Here is a 20,907-nt window from a genome sequence, read left to right on the forward strand (position 1 = left end):
TGGGACCTTTAATTTTGGCATATTTACATGGTGTTTTTATACAACAATGTTCATAAATATGCATGGTCCCTATCAAATAAACCAATAAAATAAAAAATAAGTGGTTGGTCTTGTCATTGGCTGTCATGTAATCATGGTCAAATGACGAGAGAACAGGTGAAAGTCTTCAGGGGAAAAGTAATGTAATAAGGTTCTAATAAAGTGATGTATTTTAAAGGAATATAAAAATAAAGTTTTCTCTTTCACCTTGTGCAATCTGTATAATAAACTGACAAGTTGATGAACACCTCCATTTGTCATTACTGGGTGTCATTTATTTTTTTTAGATCAAACATCTTAAGATATGAACACATTTCTTTGTTCTTGCAATTGAGTTTTGAGGTGCTGTGGCTTAAAGGTTAATGTACCTGTCTCATAAACAGGAAATATTTATACATAATACAGTGTTGCTTGATAAGCAGTGACTTTCTTTTTGACTGTATTTGTCAACACTACTTCCTTAGTGACCTTTACTTTTTCAAGCAAAGAATCAACCTTGTAAAATTAACAATTTGGATGAAATCTGAACAAACTAACTTTGGCAACTTGGACAGATTTTTTTGCCTGAACCTTGTAGCCTCACTACTGAAGTACCTCATGGTGCTTGGTCATGTTATTCACTCACATGGCTTTACCACAGCACTCAACTTATTTTGACTTTTTCTCGGTCTGAAACAGGGGTGGCAGCATGAATCTTCATTAGTTAAGATATTTATTTAATATGATTGAAGCTTTAATATTACAGGTGGTGCTAATGTGTTCACACTGTCACTGAGGTAGTCAAACAACTCCACAGTGGCAAAGCCCCGGGGATTGATGAGATCTGTCCAGAAATGCTGAAAGCTCTGGGTGTGGATTGTGTCTTGGATGACATGCCTCTTCAACATTGCGTGGAGGTCTGGGACAGTGCCAAAGGAGTGGCGGACCGGGGTGGTGGTTCCCCTGTTCAGAAAGCGGGCCCAGAGGGTGTGTGCCAATTATAAGGGTATCACACTTCTCAGCCTCCCTGGAAAGGAGGGTTCAGCCGATAGTCGAATCTCGGGTTGAAGAGGAACAATGCGGATTCCATCCTGGTCATGGAACAACGGACCAGATCTTCACTCTTGCAAGGATCCTGGAGGGAGCCTGGGAGTATGCCCATCCGTGATACTGTGGGAGGTGCTGTGGGAGTATGGGGTGAGAGGGTCCCTTCTTAGGGCCATCAAATCTCTGTATGACCAAAGCGAGAGCTGCGTCCGGGTTCTCGGCAGTAAGTTGGACACTTTCAGGTGAGGGTTGGCCTCCGCCAGGGCTGCGCTTTGTCACCAATCCTGTTTGTAATATTTATGGACAGGATATTGAGGCATAGTCTGGGTAGGGAGGGATTGCAGTTCGCTGGACTTAGGGATCTCATCGCTACTCTTTGCAGATGATGTGGTCCTGATGGCATCATCGGCCTGTGACCTTCAGCACTCAGTGGATCGGTTCGCAGCCGAGTGCGAAGCGCCTTGGTTCTCAGCAGGAAACCGATGGAGTGCCTACTTCAGGTAGGGAATGAGTCCTTATCCCAAGTGAAGGAGTTCAAATACCTTGGGGTCTTGTTCACGAGTGAGGGGACAATGGAGCGGAGAGATTGGTCGGACAATCGTTTCAGCGGGGGCGGTATTATATTCAATTTATCACACCGTTGTGACGAAAAGAGAGCTAAACCAGAAGGCAAAGCTCTCGATATCCCGGTCAGTTTTCTCCTTTTCAATTTAACTGTGTAGCTCATCCACTCTGGCAAGGTAGAACTTGATATCGAGATTTTTGTATTGGAGAATGTCAAAGACAACATCCAAATAAGACAATATGCCTTGAAAGGTTTTCAACCAAACACAGAAATTGAAGCTGGAAATGAGGGTGATGTATCCATCAGCGCAATGGACAGTGTCATCATCAAACTGGTGATGATGATGTGTTCGAGCGCATCGTAGACCAGCACGCAGGTCTACAATGTGCTCGAAAATCTCTCTCAATTCCCTGGTCTTCTCTGCCACTGTGGACACAAAACAAGAACTGTAGCACCAGCGAGTAGGAGCTAATCATGGAAGCCTACGCTTGCAAATGTCATCCAACAGCTTGGTGCGCTTGGCTGAGCGGCTGAAAAAGGAAGCCAAGCCGGATAGGTGTAAAAAAAAACTTGCAATCTCTTATCTTGGAGGCTCCCTGTGTCATGACACGATTTAGAACATGGGCATAGCAGTGAACGAAAAAGGCCTGTGGTATGATTTCCTTCACTTTCACTTGCACCCCGTTCAAACCAGATGCCATAACTGCCGCTCCATCGTAGCACTGAGCAACCACTTTGTCAACACAGTCACAACCGTGTAAAAAAACGCTCTTTCACCCTATCTTCAGTGACATAGCGAAGCACATTTGACATCTGGAACACGTTGCTAATATCGGTGGTTTTATCTAACATGACTAGGGTACCAGAAGTCCCGATTTGACCGGGACAGTCCCGATTTGACCAGGACAGTAACGATTTTCAGTTGCGTGTCCCGAGTCCCGACAAAAGCCTGTCGGGACGCTATAATGTCCCGGTTTACACCAACCACTATGAAATTGTCCCGGTTGTCAGCGATTACATAGCCAACGTGGTCTTATTATAGTCTGATCATTAACTTAACCCATGTAGAAAGACTAATAAAGTGTCCAGCGTATGGTGTGTGTGTGTGTGTGTGTCAGTCAATTGTAGCGGTGTGCGTCTGCATAATCTGTGCAGCCAGCGTTACAATGTATATTTGTAAACATTGTTGCAATGCCTCTTCTTTTCTGTCTTGTTTTAACCATAGACAGCAAAAGAAATGGACACAGCAACACGGTGGAAATGTTCACGCATTTCAAAAGTAGGGAGATTCCGTTCAAAAATGTAGGTCTCCTTTCTCAGTTCGCCATGTGTCTACCGGGCACAAATGCTCCCGTTGAGCGGATCTTTTCGCTCATGAACAACACATGGACTGAGGAGAGGAACCGTATGACCATTCCCACCTTAAAGGCGCTACTCGTCACACGGGCCAATTTTGCTGACACCTGTGCGCAATTTCATCGTAGGCTTTCAGCCAACAAATTGATTCTTGAGCAAATTCACTCCTCTAATAAATATATGTAATTAATGTTTCCATTAGGGAAGCTATCTGCTTGTTTTATACATTATTTGTGATGTGGGTTGTTGGTTAGAATAACACTGGTAACACTTTACGGTAAGGGTACATGAATTATCATGAATTCATGCATGAATTAATTGATGTATGTATTATTATGCATTATGTAATTAATGATTTATGTATTACTGCATTCCTTAATATCCCATGAATCATCAGGAATTGACGTGTGTCTGTCATTCGTGACCTCATACATTTTTTTCCACAAGTTTTTCACAAGTTCAGTGGGTGTATTTTCCAAAAGAATGCTTTAATTCTGAAAAATAAAGTTGGTTCCACATGAAACACTGAGTGTCTTTTAATATTATTTCTTAGATATGTAGGCTACATACTAAGAACATTCATGAATATTAACTGAGATACCCCATTATCAGTGTTGGGAGTAACGCGTTACAAAAGTAACGCAATTACAGTAATGTATTCCTTTTTGCTGTAACGCAGTAATATAACGCATTACTAATTAAATTTCGGTAATATTATACTCGTTACAATCTCAGTAACGCGAGTTACAACGCATTTTAACGCAACATTTAGTGGTGCATTGTTTTTTTAAAGAATTCACCAACACCGCACATTTCTTCACAGAAAAAAAAAAGCCGTATTATTTTCCTGTCGCTGTATTCGATGGTTGAGATGACTGCAGAGACAAATACATTTGCGATATGGACATTTTCAGGAGTTATTACGCTGCGTTGAAGTGAGCTGTCCTGTTTCTGTTCCCGTGGTCAGAGCCAGAACCAGAGACGGTACGGACAGCATGTATGTCCCAACAGGTGACGGTACGTCAGCAGCTGACAGATATAAACATGTCGGGAATTAATGTTGAGGCTTGCTACACGTAAATATCATTGCATTTTATCAGCCGTGGAGAGTAACTCTGCCTGTAGTGGAATGGCTTTGAATCACGACCAAAAACGCTTGTCTTTTACTGTGACCATTTACTGTTCAATATGTTGCAGTTTTACAAACAAGAAAGTGAACAACTGGAGCCTGACGGACATGTAACCTACTTCAAAATAAAAGCACTTCCTGTGACGTTTCGCAGTAAAACTAAATTACTGTTAAATAAGGTTGTGTAGGCTACCTTTTCACAAATCAGCTGTAAATCAAGTACTGTAAATAATGTAAATAGTGAGTTTTAATCACACTATAGTTGAACATTTCCTTTAGAGTGTTTTAAACTAAACAACATGAATTTCTTATTCAAGTGCTATAAACAAACATTTTACAACAATGTCGTACTTTTAATTGAGTATTTTCATTTTCTCCTACTTGCCTGTTATACGTTTTACTTATCTATTTTTTATAGCTTTAGTTACTTTGCATATTTATATTGATTATACAAAATATGAATAATCTATGATGTATTAAAGTGGATAAAGAGGAGACTTTATTGATCCGGTGGTGAAATTCACAAGCTAGCTGCCAAATCAAATTTCCCCTGTTATTTTGGTGAAAGTAACTCAAAAGTAATGCAAAAGTAGTGTAACGCATTACAATTCAGAGACAGTAATATTGTAATATAACTAATTACTCTCAAATGACAGTAACTAGTAATCTATAATGTATTACATTTTGGAAGTAACTTGCCCAACACTGCCCATTATGTTGTGAGCAGTAGGCCTACGTGTGCTGTTGGCAAAATTGTGTCTAATCTGTCTGTGTCTATGTCTGACCTGGGCTGGCACATGTTCACCCTAACGAGCAGAAGCGTGTACGTGCACGAGCACTACGGTCACGCGCAAAGTGTCCCGGTTTTAGTTCTGGGAAATCTGGTCACCCTAAACATGACAGCCACAAAAGGTGTCTTCCTCACCTCCTCTTTCATGCTATCTGTTATGACACTAGCAACGGCATGTTACATGCAGATTAACGTCTCCCTTCATTCCACCCGCTCACCCGGCCGCTGTCGTCCAGCAGCAGCTCCGTTCATCTGCATATAGTTTGTAGCATGCCCCAGCATGCTCTGGCACAGAGCCAGTAAAATCTGAAAAGTTTTCCTTCATTGAATTAGACCTCAGCCATATTGTCAGCAGCCACGGCAGTGTGTGGCTGGCATAGCATGTCTGTGTGTGTGTTTCAACGCCGTCACAAACAGTACCACTTGGGTGCCACTGCTGTTGCTAGCTAGCTAGCTAGCTGTCGGTCCCCATGGATGTAGTCGGTCCCATGGTAACAGGCAGGATTTATAGTCATGGGGGAGAGACATAAAAACTTGATAAAACATTTTCATTGGGTGAGTGGTGCTTCTCTACTTTAAAGAGTAAAATGAATGCTGAATGCTCTGGCGATGCTCCAACCCGTTCTCACTCCCAACTCGTAAGGGACTGTTCGTTATTTAATTAAGGGGCCACAAGAGGAGTTTTGTGGCCTCTAACCTAAAAAGACATGACCCTCCCCTCGCCAGTACCCTCCAAAATGGTTTGAAAAAGAGGCATGACCCTCCCCTCACGTCCAAGTTTGCACTTATCAAAGAATTACAGATACCATTTGATTTTTACAGCCATGACGTACAGGAGTTAACCTCTGCATTCTCATCTTACACATCCCACTCCTCTGTTATGGTGTGGTGGCCATTTCAGTAGAAATACTCACTAATATTGTTGTGGAAACACAATAAGCATGGAAACTAAATGCACACTTCATGCATTACTGCATTACTTCAAATACTAAGTTACTCCTCTAGTAAACTAGTATTCATATGAAATAAAACAATAAAACATTGAGACCATTCAACAAAGGACGCTGGGATATAACCAATTCAACACTGGTTGCTATGGACTTGTCACTAGGCTTCGTCATTGTATATTTTAGCACATAGGTAAAGCTGCCGAAGCTGAACATTATATTCCAAAACACATATGTTTATTTTTAAAGTTTTTAAGTTACATTGTAACAATTTAACAATTCGCCCTTATGAAATCCAATCGCGGCACGGCTGTTTTGGAACGCAATAGACAGACGCTTAAATTCAACTAAAATGTAACAGTGAACAATCAGTGTTGGACCTACAGTCTGTTGAGATGCCTCTCCAAACGCAGAAACCAAGCGCAGTCACACCATAAAACGTTAAGACACGTTGAGAAAAAAGATCCGCATTTTGCCGTAATCCAATGACACGAAAAAGAAATAATCCACAGAGATCAGTAGATCCACAAAAAGGTAAATGATACGGTGTATCCAGCAAGGCCGATATGAGCGTCACATATGAGGCCTCTCCACTTCGCTGTTCAAACAAAGTGGAATAAACGTATAAAAGTCCAAATCTACACAAAACCCGCAATCAATTAGTAAGCTGACATCACATTAATATACATGGCATTTAGGAAACCTTTATTGCAAGGTTGGCACGGCAAGATATCCAGACATAGAGCAACAGTAATTTTCGTTTTTTTGTGTCCTGCTGCTTCCATCGTCAGCCAGGTAATATTTTTTTTACTAAAGCAGTATATGAAATCAGATGTATTACCTACCACCATTTAGTTGTTTTGTGTTATTTAAGATATTTATTTAATATCTGGTCATGCCAGATGTAATTATTCCACTCATTTTTTAAACAATGCAATTACCTGTTTGAGCCCCCAGCAAACTCCGCGTATGCGGTCAGACCCATCTGCTAGGGGGCCGAGACTGAGAGCTACATGGATAAATATGCACCAAACAAGCCACTTTGAAATTTTGCTCTTTTCATGAATAAAAAAGTTGGGTGACCACCCCGCCCAGACTAAAAAATGTTGGATGACCCTCCCCTCAGCAAAAAATAAAAAGACATGACCCTTCCCTATTTTCCTCCAGTGGTCCATTCCATAAATACTGAATGGTCCCTAAAATACGGACACTTGGTCAGTGTCTCTCAGCGTCGGATACGACGCAGAAAGCACCCTTCAGCGTCTGTATGGGACGCACCGGGCAGAGCAGCAGCTGTGCTGCGCTTCAAGATGACATGATATTAAGAGAGACAACGGTAAAGAGTAGTATGAAAGACCCAAATGCTGCATAAGGAGGTTGGTTGGGGATGGGTCAAACAACACAGGACGTTCACCCAGGAGACCGGGGTTCATGTCCCGTTCTTGTCCCACGTGTCACTGAAACGTACATTTTATAACCCCACCCACCATGTTTTCCTAAACCTAACCGTCCAGTTCTTGTGCTGCATGTCAGTCAGTACTTCCCGACCCAGAGTGTCAAAAGTGACGTCAAGAGTCCCGACGCTAAAGAAGACTTTTAGCGTGAATAACAAACGCCAAAGGCACATGACCAAGTGTACGTATTACGCGATGGGAAAGTGAGAATGTGTTGGATGCACACACACACACACACACACACACACAGACACACACACAATGTTGATTGTTATGGAGCACATTAACTATTAGTAACATTAAGATGGATCATATAGTACTGTATGCTGTTCTTCCAGTCAGAGATTTGAGTTGAGCGACTTGATATCAATTTCTATATTATACATCCTTTATAGAGTTTATATAGTTATAATATTTACTAGAAACATTAAGTTCATTTATATAATTTGATGTTATTGTATATAGCCCACTGGTGTACCTCTTATGTTGCCTGTTGATTACTGAGTAAAGTTTTATGTGCACAACAGCACAGCTGGGGCACTGGTGTAGATAAATAAGTCAATTTCAAATGCAAATGGAAAGTTGGTGTTGCGTGCAAAATGTTGCTTATATTTTAGTGTAAGAATGCCTCAACTTTTTAATACTGGCAATAAATAACTACTGACTATTTCACAGAGCACTGGTATCCTGAAGTTTGTGTAAAACGGTGTTGGGGTGGTTACTGAAACTGACTAAAATAAAATAGGCCTATTTTTCACCATCCGCCACTGAGGTGTATGTTTTGGAATTTCACCCATTTGATCTCATCACAACAGGTCTCAGATGGTAAACCCTTAATTATTATTTATTAAATCAAATTAGGTGTTTTTTATGTATTGTATCTAGACTAAGGCAAAGAGCATAATTCATACAAATAAATAAGACGACGGGCCTTCTGTAACAGAAAAAAAAAACGTTTTCAAATAAGATTTAGCATGTGGCCTCAATTCTTCAATCCAATACTTTCTATGGAGGTTTCCTCTGTTTGAGTGACAGAAACAGCTGATGTGGTGAGCGTGTTTGTGCGCATTCACGTGTGCGCGTGAGCACAGCAGGCGGTGTTCACCATAGATCAGAAGGCGAAATGGAACTGCATCAAGTCATCTAACGTTAGGTCGAGTGAGCGCAAAACTCTCCATCATACCTTCACAATAAAAGGGTTAAATACGTTTGGGAACTTTAGTCGAGCAAAAGTGGATTTCTGAGAAATTGTATTTAAGTTTTGGAATTGCATTCAATTGTGTTAACCCTGGTTACAAAAACATAAGAAACGTTTCTTTCTTTTTAGGATACCTCTAAACATAAAGCATTTACCAACAATATTAGAACTTTTAAAAGAGAAGCCTAACAAGTATATATACAAGTGAGATATCTATTAGAAATATTGTTATTGTTTCTCATATGAAAGAGTTATATAATTCGAAGAAAACTCCCAATGAATTCCATGAGGTTTGCTGTTAGATTTCATGGGGTTGCTAAAAGGATGTGTTTAAAATGGTATTTTGAGGGGCACCGTGGTAGCTCACCTGGTTGAGCGTGCACCCTATGTACCAAGGCTCCGCCCTTTAATAGTCTGACAGTCAGCGCCCAGGTCACAACAGGCTGGTGGGTAGCTGCTAGCTAGGTGCTACTTGAAAACAATGGCAGCAGCTAGACCCAGCACCGAGGGTCTGATCCCCATGGTCTGATCCCAGACCACTCTGGCTCCTCCCCGAATCAGAAAACTCTCTGCAACAGTGGCAGCAACACAAAGTTTGCTGGGATCACTGGGTCTAGCTGCTGCCATTTTCTTCAAGCTAGCTAGCCGTTAGTTAGCCGCTGTTGCTAGCTCTTGGCTGGCCCCTGCCTGGCCCCACAGAGGGACTGGGCCTAGCCCGTAGCTTTGGTCTGAGTCTGTGAGATAACCACGCCCCATGCATTTAAATATAAGAAATGTAAATGAAAAGAGAGCGACAAAAATGTTGAATTATGAAGAAAAAAGTCCCTGGAAACAAATTAAAATAGTCAAATGGGATTTTTCAAATAAAAAACTATCTATGTATTGAACTCTATGTTGAATCATTTATGTTTATATTTACATGTATTTATATATGTAGGCTACTGCATTATTTGTTTATTTCAGAATGTATTTCTCATTTCCATACTTTTATAGCTTCATAGCCAAACTTAGCCAAATATATATATACTATATATGGTTTACTGGCGGTGCAGATCCCTACGAGTTGGCTCCCTCTTCTTGGATCCATGACGACCCGGTGATTCTTCCTTCAGTTGCATATCCTGATATAGTCAACTACCTGGTTTTCTTGCCGAGCCCATACACAGCGGAAGACCTTAAATCCTACAAAGGGTTAGGAGGCTTATAACCAGATGTTGTGTGGATGAGTGAGGGAGACGCAGTACCAAGTCATTAACGACCAATGTGGTGTGAAGGCCAAAGTAAGTAATGCAATAACGTCTTTAATCAACCTAACCTTAACTGTATGACATCATTGTGATACTCAAGGTGTAGCCAAGTGACTCTCAATCGTTTATTTTTCATTTCAAAGACCGTACAAGACTGATTTTTCCCTTGTAGATCCTGGTTGAGCTTTGCCAACCACAAGCGCCTCCTTTCCTCTGATAACTTCTGGCATTTCTCTCCCTGGTTTTTAATAACTTTTGGAAGTCGATAATATTCCAAATGTTTTTCTCGGTCTGACCTATTGGTACATCCTAAAACACGGCAATAATTAACCATTTTCCTTGACGCCGTTCAGGATCTACTTCAGTGCCTGTGCTTTGTTGTGATGCGGAGTACCTCCAATATGGCGACTTCTGGTCTGATGACAAGACTGAAACCCTCTATAATGTATTTACTCAATAGCCTAATGACTTAAATGGCATTCCAAGCATTCTATTACCAGCTTTCACTTCCCAGTTAGCTGATTATAGACTTTGGTGAATTAACGCAAATCTGTCCAACTATATCAGTTGTTGTAAAAGTACATGGTTTTCTGTTGTTTTAACTTCATAAACGGATTTCTATTTATTTTTTGTCTTTTTGAAAATGAGTTGCTGGGTAGCTCAGGAGGGGCTTTATTTTGAAAAACGTTAGCGGAAATAGTATTGTTTAATCTGTCTGGCTTGGCGCATCTCAGGAATAGATAGGTAATCCTTTCGGCTGAGGATATTATGAGAGCACACCAAAAACCCAGATACCTGTATATAGACTAGGCTACTTCTACTTTCAGTTCCTAATGGACTAACGGTGACATTGGTTGTCAAGGTAAGTTTCCTATAGCTATACTACGAATTATTTTAACAGCAGAATCACGGTGTGTTAGACTGAAAAGCACATTTAACGTTATAGGCAGCTAAAATTAATTTCCCCTCATGAATCAAATAACGCTACTGAGACACTCCTCTGTGTTGTCATGCAAGCTTAACTGTTAACAGTAACGTACGTTTAATTAACGGTGTAATGTGCAGGCCTGGCTGTCAGCCACACTGAGCACGATCAGGCCAATTTAACTTTTAGGATTTTTCAGCACTTGTTGGCATCATAGCCTCAAGTCGAGCCGGGTATGGTCGCAGAACAGAGAGAACACGCCAGGCTCCTTTTAAAAATCTCGCAAATTGTCGCGGCTTTGACTATTCCACTATAAGCTTGCTTTACCTGTCTTACTTCATATGAGTATAGATATTTTTTGAATCCTAAGTGACCGCTTTTCAATTCGGGTCAAATCTTTTACACCAAACAGCACTGCATTTTAATCAAATGTCCACTTCTTGTGACAATTCACCAGGTACCGGTATCCTCAGTCACTAATATGCAGTGGGAAGGGCGGGAGCGGTGGCGGTAACGTTAGCTGTAAAACAATTATGAAAGTCACGATTTTATTGCAATTGAATGCGGACCACATGAATGCCGAATTGATCAGAACATATTTGTGAGTTGTTAGAGGTGTTTAATTATGTTTTTCGGTTTATTTCTGTTTGCTGATGAGCTAGGCTTTATTAAAAGACAGATTTTTTTAATTGAAATTCGCCCTGTCCTTTCAGCATTAGAGAAAATTCAGTATATGTTGCCCAGCAACACCTTTTTTAAGACTATATGTCCATATTGTTAAAATAGCCCTCCTCTGATCTCTACCTTTCACTGAATGAACTGATCGGTTGAATCAGGGATATCTGGAGATTTGAAAGCCTTTATTCTGTTGTTTACTGATTCACACACTGAATAGAAATTAGCATAGGAAATCCCTGTTGGCTGCTGTGGTACTACATGTGCAAATGGCCTGCTATCCACCCTGCTGTTTTAGTTCTCATTCATCTTTCACTGCCAGTATGTGAGGATGTGTTCTGCAATGGGAGAGGGGGATATATTCACTTGTTTGGTGTTTGGCCTTTCATAAAGCGGTGCTGGGTGTTTGTGTGCTTTGACTTATTATGCATGCTGTGTTGACCCCTAGGCTCCTACTGCTGTCCCTGTGGAATATAAGCAGCTTGGTGAATATTTGGTGAAGACTGTTGCCAAGATGGGAAACGGATTATCAGATCATCACCCCATTTTTCCCTGCCTGCCGTCCTTCCAGGCTCTCCACATTGTCATTCTGGGACTGGACTCTGCAGGCAAGACCACTGTACTGTACCGCCTGCGTTTCAATGAGTTTGTGAACACTGTCCCTACTAAGGGGTTTAACACAGAGAAGATTAAGGTGTCACTCGGATGTAGCCAACGGACAGCTTCCTTCCACTTCTGGGACGTAGGTGGTCAGGAGAAGCTTCGCCCTCTGTGGCGCTCGTACACACGCTGTGCTGATGGCATCGTGTTTGTGGTGGACTCAGTGGACGCTGAGCGCATTGAGGAGGCCAAGACAGAGCTGCACAAGATCACACGGCTGGCAGAGAACCAGGGAGTGCCAGTTCTGGTGGTGGCTAACAAACAGGACCTGAGGAACTCACTTAGCCTGGCTGAAATGGAGAGCATGTTGGCTCTTGGCGAGCTCAGCACCGCCACACCCTGGCACCTTCAGCCTGCTTGTGCTATCATCGGTGAGGGACTGCAGGACGGCCTGGAGAAGCTTCACGCCATGGTCATGAAGAGGAGAAAGATGCTGCGGCAACAGAAGAAGAAGAAGAGGTGATGTGCTAAGAGGGGGAACTATAAAATGTAAGCTGCATACAATCTGCTGGTCCATTGTGACCAGTCATTTGGCTGCTGTTTTAACACTAATTGGCTGAGTTTGATCCTTCCAGTTGAACTGTGTATTCAGGTCAGCCAGTGTTTGGCTTCCACACAGGGGACAGTGGGATTGATTTTGACCTAAGGACTTTGGATGTAAACAATCCTGTCAGCAACAAGTCATTCATCAAGGAAGTCCAGTATTATGCTATAGCAGCAAGCTGTGGAGTTTACATTGAACTATTTAAAGTGGACAATGAGCTATGACTCGTTTTATGTTACTTGTTTTAATATGTGTTGCTATCAAAGCATGTCTTAGAGCAATTTAATCAACGCTGCGTATGTCAGTATAGGGTCAAGTATTTTGTATCCATGTTGGTTAAGAAATTTACATGAAGAGTAATGATTCACTAAGAACATAATGCACAATGACCTTAAAACATATTAACGCTGTTCAAAATGGCTGGTAATGATGGAAACAGTGATTTAGTTGTTTGGTAGTGTGTGGCCAGATGTTGACCCATCACAAGCCATGACATTCTGAGCACAGTCACACTGATAGAAGAACATGTCAATCTATCTAAAACATCAGGTTTTGGTGTCTTTAAAATGAAAAAGGGCGAGGGCTCCTCAGTGTTTCCCACAGGTTGAGAATTGACTTGTGGAGGAGGGTGGCGCAGGATGTGTGATGGCTGGGTTCAGTAATAAACTAGTCAGATAAAGGTTTATGAACTATTTATTGAAAACAATGACACAATAACTAACGGATAATTTAGAAAGAAATAACTATTTACATAATAAAGTGCTCATATTATGCTTTTTGGCTTTTTCCCTTTCTTTTATGGACCTTCTTCACAGCAGACATTTTGACTTGTCATAGTAGGAAAAGCACAGCTGAGACTGATCACCTTAACGATGGCTCAGTTCCATCTAGTGTCCCAGTAAGCTATTTCAGTGAGTCAGCATGAACAATACCAGGACCTCTCCTAAGGGGAATGTAGCCCTCATTAATGGCTTTGAATACACCTGTGCTGTTCCTACTATGACATGTCAACATGTCTGCCGTGAAAAAGCTCTATTGTGTTACAGAAGTGAGAGGTCTCACTCTGTAGCTAAAACAGAGAGCTCAACACACAGGGTGAAAAGAGGAGCTGCAGCAATGTGCAGTACAACAAAAATATGGTGTTTTTTGAAAATTAAACCATGTAAACCTGTTCTGGTATAACCTCTAAATACAATTAGGAACCTGAAAATGAGCATCATATGAGCACTTTAAACAAACCAGATTAGATGATCCATATACAGATGAAGTGTAGTTATGATGTGCTATGTCAATTAAATCTGGTTCGTTTGTCAAATAAATGTTCTGGTTCAGCAGATGAAATACCTGATGAAGCAGTGTTTCTACAGTTTATTAGTACAGTTTATCCCGCAGCAAGCCACAACACCACAAACAGCATGCTACCACTAGTGAACCATTGACGCTGTGTGACTGCACCGGGAGGAGGGGCTGGAGACCAATGGTCTGTGTGCGCTATAAAATTGCATCGTTGATTGGGGGGAAAAATGTAATCCGAATTCTATCTACCTGTGTGGGGCTGCCCAAGTAGAACCTATGTATGGGAAACACTGGGCTTCTTTCTAGAAGCATCTCTTCATACCAACAGGAAGTCAAAGGCAGAATGAAGGAGATATCGCCACTGACAGTGGCCTCGAAAGACCAGAATGCAGTGCAGACACATACTGTGTTTTAAGTACAGGGCATGGCTGATTGCTCCTCTGTGCCAGATTTTTAAAAGTAATTAATGCATTACCTCTACTACACTACTGTTTGTATACAGATTATACAACCGTTATTAAAGGTAACAGTACAATTTAATACAATTTAATCATCTTTAATGTATTATTAATTAGGGCCGGACCAATAAATCTGCCTGGCCGATATAAATATTTATATATACATGTAATACTGGCGGATATTAGGTAATTGCAGAAATATGTTTCGACTCTTAAGTAGCGAGCAGTGTCAGTACAAAAATGCCAAAGATAAACTTAGTTAACTAGGTTATTTAGAGAAAATATAACATGTTTGTTTATGTTTAAAAGGGCCAATCATCTGATATTGATTAAGTCACCCAATCTCTGTTGCTTGTTAGCTGGGAGCTAACTAGTCAGCTAACATTTAGTTAAGGTATGTTATCTTGCTAATAGGGCTGGCCAGGCCCTGAACACCACCACCAGCCAAATGCAGGTAAACTTTGCCATTGGCGGGTAAAACTGTCAATCTACCTGTCACGTTGCTGGATAGCCAATGAGAATTGAGTGATTCATTAGTTGTTTTCTTTGTCACTGTTGTTCTTTCACATTTCAACCAAGTCCGCTATTTTCTTGGATTTGAGCTAAAACATGTCTTTCTGGACTCAAAGGAGCAGTCAGTATGTGATAGCTGTCTGTGACAGGGGAAATCAATAAATAAAAAGTTAAAAAATATATATTCTAAGAGTCATTCATTATATTCATTTTGTTAATAACTTGACAGCACTAAAATTGCTATTCTTAATTAAAGCTGCAAGCAGCGATGGACAGGCCCTCGCGCCTGTGCGCGTGTCGGGGTTACTGGCGAACATCGCTCCTTGTGACCGTGCATTTGCATGGCACTCAGACACCGCAAATCGTCAACAATGAAAAGGGAACTCCCTGCTGAGTTCACTGATACCTCACACAAGACTCTACATTATATAGTTCATTAGCTGTGAAAGGGGGCGTGGCCTACGCATAGGCAGGGGCGCCAAGGGCCCATGACTGACAGGGGCCCCAAAAAATAGGTAAAAACTAATATAAAATTATTAAACCATTATCATTCAGTATATATATATTTCAAATATAATAATACAATTAATGATCTCTTTGTTTTTACTTGTTTTTGGCAGTAAAAGTTAAATATCCCCATTGACCAAAAAGTAAACATCCATATAGACCGACCACCCCCCTGTAGCTGCATGAAATGGTTTGGTCATGCCACCCCCCTGTATCTGCATGAAATGGTTTGGTCCTGCCTTAACGCACTCAGTGACGGTGTTTAGTTGTAGTCAGTAGATGCGCAAGAACTACAGAGACCACAGTGTTGCCAAGTAACGTTAAATCAAAATCTGGTTTTCAAAAAAGGAAAGAGAGAAAAGAGAGAGAGGAAAGACAAAGGAAAAGGTGTCAAACTGTAACCCAGTTTTTCACCAAGAAAGGTGGGTAGCCTATAGTCTGTGAGTGGTATTAACCTGTTGGCTTAATGACCATAGTGAAATAAGCTAGCTAGCTACAGACTAGTGTTAGCCTACATGTAATCACTGTCGGTACACGATCTGTTCTGCCTGCACGATCCGTCATGCGCATGCGCAAGATTTTCGCGCATGCACAGATGATAATCCTGTTTTACCTAGGATTCGACACTGCACGATCTGTTCCATGCTAGCCTCCACCGGGAAGCTAACGTTAGTTTAGCTAACAGCTAATTTGGCTAACCGCTAGCTGACAGCTTGATTCAGTTTAAAATAACGTTAACTCAAACTTAACAATGGGAAAAGCAGGCTACAGCTAAATTAAGACTTTACAGTAATAACAATAAAGACAAGTATTGAGTGAATGTATTTTAAATGAGCACAAGTAAAGTAGAACTGACGTCTTTTAAAGTTATTACATGCTGTCTCAGCTAGCGGTTAGCCGAATTAGCTGTTAGCTAAACTAACATTAGCTTGCCTGTGGAGGCTAACAGCAGACCGCTACAATCAGCTAGCGGTTAGCCAAATTAGCTGTTAGCTAAACTAACATTAGCTTGCCTGTGGAGGCTAACGGCAGACCGCTACAACTATGACCGGAAGCGTAGAACAGATCGTGCAGTGTCGTAAATCCTCGTACAACAGCGCATTCGCGGACATCTTGCACATGCGCAGAACGGATCGTGCAGGCAGCACGGATCGTGTACCGACAGCCACCATTTAATCAGTGCAGGGAAACGTTTAGCAAGATATTCATATTAAATCATTGTCCCTGCCACTTTTAGCAGACTTAACAACAGATGCGTCACCAGAAGCCCAGTCTCCCCCTAACTGTGCCCCTCCCTGTCCCAGTGAAGAGGGTGAGAACATTGTGTTCAACGACATGCCAGTTAGCATCATTGCAGGAAGTCTGTGGGGATTTCTCTGTCTTTCATTAATAATTATAATAATAATAATAATAATTTTGTTAAGAGAATTTTCCATTTTGTCAAATTTTACAATAAAAATTAGGGCTGTCAGCATTAACGCGTTAATCGCGATGCGATTAAGGGCCGAGCATAATGCGTTAATTTTTTTTAATCGTATTAATTGCATGCCGCCATTTAATTTATTTTCACTTCACTCGGCTTTGCGTCGTGCCTAACAGGCTACTATTTTGGCGTACTTCCTCGTAACACATCCTGCTGCTGCAGGAATAGCAACGCGGATTTCGGTGCCTCATTCCGGTGCCACTGATATGTCTGCACTTCTCTCTGATGCTCTGAAACAGACAATACAGGTAACACAAACACCGCTGCACGTGACGCTAGTTAACACTATACTTGACAGCAGCTAACGTTAGCCTACCGCTAGCTAGTTATCACTATACTCGACAGCAGCTAACGTTAGCCTACCGCTAGCTAGTTAACACTATACTCGACAGCAGCTAACGTTAGCCTGCTGCTAGCTAGTTAACACTATACTCAACAGCAGCTAACGTTAGCCTACCGCTAGCTAGTAGCTGGATAAAACATGGTTACAATGCTGACAGCTAACTCTAAACGGTGTAAAGTGTGACTGTGTTTTACGGTAGAAGATTCAACACCGGGATGTAACAATCTGCAGCTGCTGTTGTCGGAAAAACACAGACGGTGCGTTCAATGAAACTGGTAATTTACAGCCTTGTGGTGCATTCAAAGTTGTTGTTAAATGCCCTTTTCCCATCTGGTGGTTGTTTTTGTCAGCTATTTACTAGTGAAATAAGTTATTGTTATAGTGATTACATTATTATTAAACATTTAATTTTGACGATATGGCCTTAGCAATAAACAAGCCATTCTTTAATGTCGCCAACTGTTTAGTACCCTTCTTTTTTTTTTACTTTCTTAAAAAGTATTGGTTCAGGCACCATTAAGGCACCGGTACCGTTTTAAAAGTACCGCTTTAGCACTGGTATCCAAACCAAACAATACCCAACCCTAATATTGACTCTAGATTCAAATGTGTGACTAGATTAAATGTATAATAAACAAATACAAATCTTAAAATCAAGTTCATAAAGTCATTTTCTTTGCATTCATTTGATTCCCAATCAAGATACACTGGTAAGAATGGCTTTCCATTGTTAATATGTACTTAAAAACAGTTATGAAATGCAAAATAATAGAATTTTAATTATGTGATAAAACATGCCATTAATCGCGATTAACTATAGAAATTCAACGATTAATCGCGATTAAGAAAATGTAATCGTTTGACAGCCCTAATAAAAATACATTGAGACTGGCCTTCAGCACATTTTTTATGGTTGCTTTTAAACTTGCATCAAATAGTGAACTGCATACTAGACTTGCATGCATGTACAAATCACCAGCAGTAAATGTTGTGCTAGTACTAGTATTGAACTACAAGAAGCAAGACAGTTGCAAGCCTTTAATTAGAGTTATGTAAAGCTTTTGATGGGACAGTTAGGTCCTAGAGATGTGGTGACAACAGCTGCACAGAGGGGGCCCAATTTGATTTCTTGTCATGGGGGCCAAAATTCCTGGCGGCACCCCTGGGCATAGGGGTCAGGGCAAACCTTTACAATAAAAAAGGAAGTCTCTGCTGAGTTCATTGATACCTCACATAAGACTCTACCTTAAACGGGTCACCAGTTATGGAAGGGGGCGTGGCTTAAGAATAAGGGGCGGGCCAAACCATCACCAATGAATAAGGAACTCTCTGCTGAGTTCAATGACACCTCACACAAGACTCTACCTTAAACGGTTGAAATGTTATGAAAGGGGTGTGGCTTAAGCAAAGGGGGCGGGCCAAACCATCACCAAAGAAGAAGGAACTCTCTGCTGAGTTCAGTGACACCTCACACAAGACTCTACCTTAAACGGTTCAAATGTTATGAAAGGGGGCATGGTCTGAGTAAGCGGGCGTGGTTAAAGTGTAGGGGGCGGCTCAGTATCACATGTAGACCACACATTATAAGGTTCATGTAAATCGGATGATGTTTGTCAGGCTGATTTCCTGTTGCCAGCGGGGGGGCGCTATGACCAAAAGTCAATATTGACCTGTATATGTCCTCAGACCTGGACTGTTGTTGATTCTGTAAAATTTCAAGCAGATATGACAATGTACACTGTAGTTACAGCCACTTTCTCGTTCATCGCTAAACACTCAAAATGGCCGCCACGCCACGCCCACACCGTTTGATGAAAAGTTTTTCTTTTAATAACTTTTCAGAGATACAGACCAAATTTGAAGTCCATCGGATGAAATCTCTAGGAGGAGTTCGTTAAAGTCTAGCACCTTGACTTTTAGACCTACTTCCTGTTGCCACTAGGTGGCGCTATGACTTTGAGTCAATTTTGTCGGGTAAATGTCCTCAGAGTTAGAGTCTTATGAATCCTCAAAAGTTTCGAGCCAAATGGACAATGTACACTCAAGTTACACCCACTTCCTGTTTTGATGGCGAAACGCACAAAATGGCCGCCCCGCCACGGCCACGCCCTATGACGAAAAGTTTTTCTTTTAACAACTTTTCATCTTTAATGTCTTAAGATGGTACAGACCAGATTTGAAGTTGATCAGATGAAATCTCTAGGAGGAGTTCGTTAAAGTACGACGTGGAAATGGCCAAAATCGTACTAATTTCTAAATTTCAATTCAAAATGGGGGACTTTCTGTTGGGTTTAGGGTATGGCGCCAATGACGTTTCTTGTACGTCTTGACATGCTATATATGTGTACCAAATTTCGTGAGTCTACGTTAAACGTACTGCAGGGGCAAACATTTTTTAAGTTGGTAGAGGGCGCTAGCGAGCCATTTTTGTGCGCCTATTCCCGAAACCCTTAAAATACGTAAATCTTCACCAGACTTGATGCGACCCCCAATTTTGGTGAGTTTTTGAATATGTTAAGCCCCTCAAAAAGGCAATTCATTTGCTGTAATAATAATTCCTTCAGTTTCAATAGGGCCTTCGCCGCTGTCAAAAGACTTTTTTTTACCCTTTTTTTTGACCTTGGGTTTCATGAAATGCGCTATATAAATGTAAGTTATTATAATGTTGGTTGCTACAACAAACACTTAATGCTTTGGCTCATGACACAGTGACAGTGATACCTGGTTTATCTCACGAGACATCCAAAGTAGACTAAGTTACCGTAGCAACACTGGAAATGCAGCGATGCATCTGTAGCTTATTTTTTTATTGTAAATGAATGATTTTCTGTCTGAGCAAAACATTCATCACAACCATATGACCTCCCGGTAACGCTAACTCAGTAATCTCCAGTGGGTAATACAGCAGCGTATAGAAATGATCTTTATGACGGCAGGTGTGTTAAAACCAGTATTGGGCAAGTTACTTCCAAAATGTAATACATTATAGATTACTAGTTACTGTCATTTGAGAGTAATTAGTTATATTACAATATTACTGTCTCTGAATTGTAATGCGTTACACTACTTTTGCATTACTTTTGAGTTACTTTCACCAAAATAACAGGGGAAATTTGATTTGGCAGCTAGCTTGTGAATTTCACCACCGGATCAATAAAGTCTCCTCTTTATCCACTTTAATACATCATAGATTATTCATATTTTGCATAATCAATATAAATATGCAAAGTAACTAAAGCTATAAAAAATAGATAAGTAAAACGTATAACAGGCAAGTAGGAGAAAATGAAAATACTCAATTAAAAGTACGACATTGTTGTAAAATGTTTGTTTATAGCACTTGAATAAGAAATTCATGTTGTTTAGTTTAAAACACTCTAAAGGAAATGTTCAGTTATAGTGTGATTAAAACTCACTATTTACATTATTTACAGTACTTGATTTACAGCTGATTTGTGAAAAGGTAGCCTACACAACCTTATTTAACAGTAATTTAGTTTTACTGTGAAACGTCACAGGAAGTGCTTTTATTTTGAAGTAGGTTACATGTCCGTCAGGCTTCAGTTGTTCACTTTTCTTGTTTGTAAAACTGCAACATATTGAACAGTAAATGGTCACAGTAAAAGACAAGCGTTTTTGGTCGTGATTCGAAGCCATTCCACTACAGGCAGAGTTACTCTCCACGGCTGATAAAATGCAATGATATTTACGTGTAGCAAGCCTCAACATTAATTCCCGACATGTTTATATCT

At 40.8% G+C, this 20,907-nt stretch overlaps 1 protein-coding gene across 3 annotated transcripts; it reads left to right on the forward strand.

Annotated features, from left to right (window-relative positions):
* The first annotated feature begins 10,391 nt into the window (after nt 1-10,391).
* On the forward strand, nt 10,392-13,123 carry LOC116066792 (ADP-ribosylation factor-like protein 4A). Of its 3 annotated transcripts, none has more exons than XM_031322959.2 (2): nt 10,392-10,613; nt 11,800-13,123. In XM_031322959.2, the coding sequence occupies exon 2, from the start codon at nt 11,866-11,868 to the stop codon at nt 12,472-12,474; it is 609 nt and encodes a 202-aa protein (XP_031178819.1). In that variant the 5' UTR covers nt 10,392-10,613; nt 11,800-11,865; the 3' UTR covers nt 12,475-13,123. The 3 variants fall into 3 exon arrangements, with proteins under 3 accessions (XP_031178819.1, XP_031178822.1, XP_031178820.1); XM_031322962.2 differs by lacking the exon at nt 10,392-10,613 and adding an exon at nt 10,658-10,782; XM_031322960.2 differs by lacking the exon at nt 10,392-10,613 and adding an exon at nt 10,833-11,277.
* Nucleotides 13,124-20,907: the final 7,784 nt, after the last annotated feature.

The sequence above is a fragment of the Sander lucioperca genome, chromosome 16, assembly GCF_008315115.2.
Source record: "Sander lucioperca isolate FBNREF2018 chromosome 16, SLUC_FBN_1.2, whole genome shotgun sequence".
Taxonomy (NCBI): domain Eukaryota; kingdom Metazoa; phylum Chordata; class Actinopteri; order Perciformes; family Percidae; genus Sander; species Sander lucioperca.

Excerpts from the sequence above, each read along its gene's own strand:
- LOC116066792 (XM_031322959.2), top strand. The coding sequence starts at position 11,866 with ATGGGAAACGGATTATCAGATCATCACCCCATTTTTCCCTGCCTGCCG.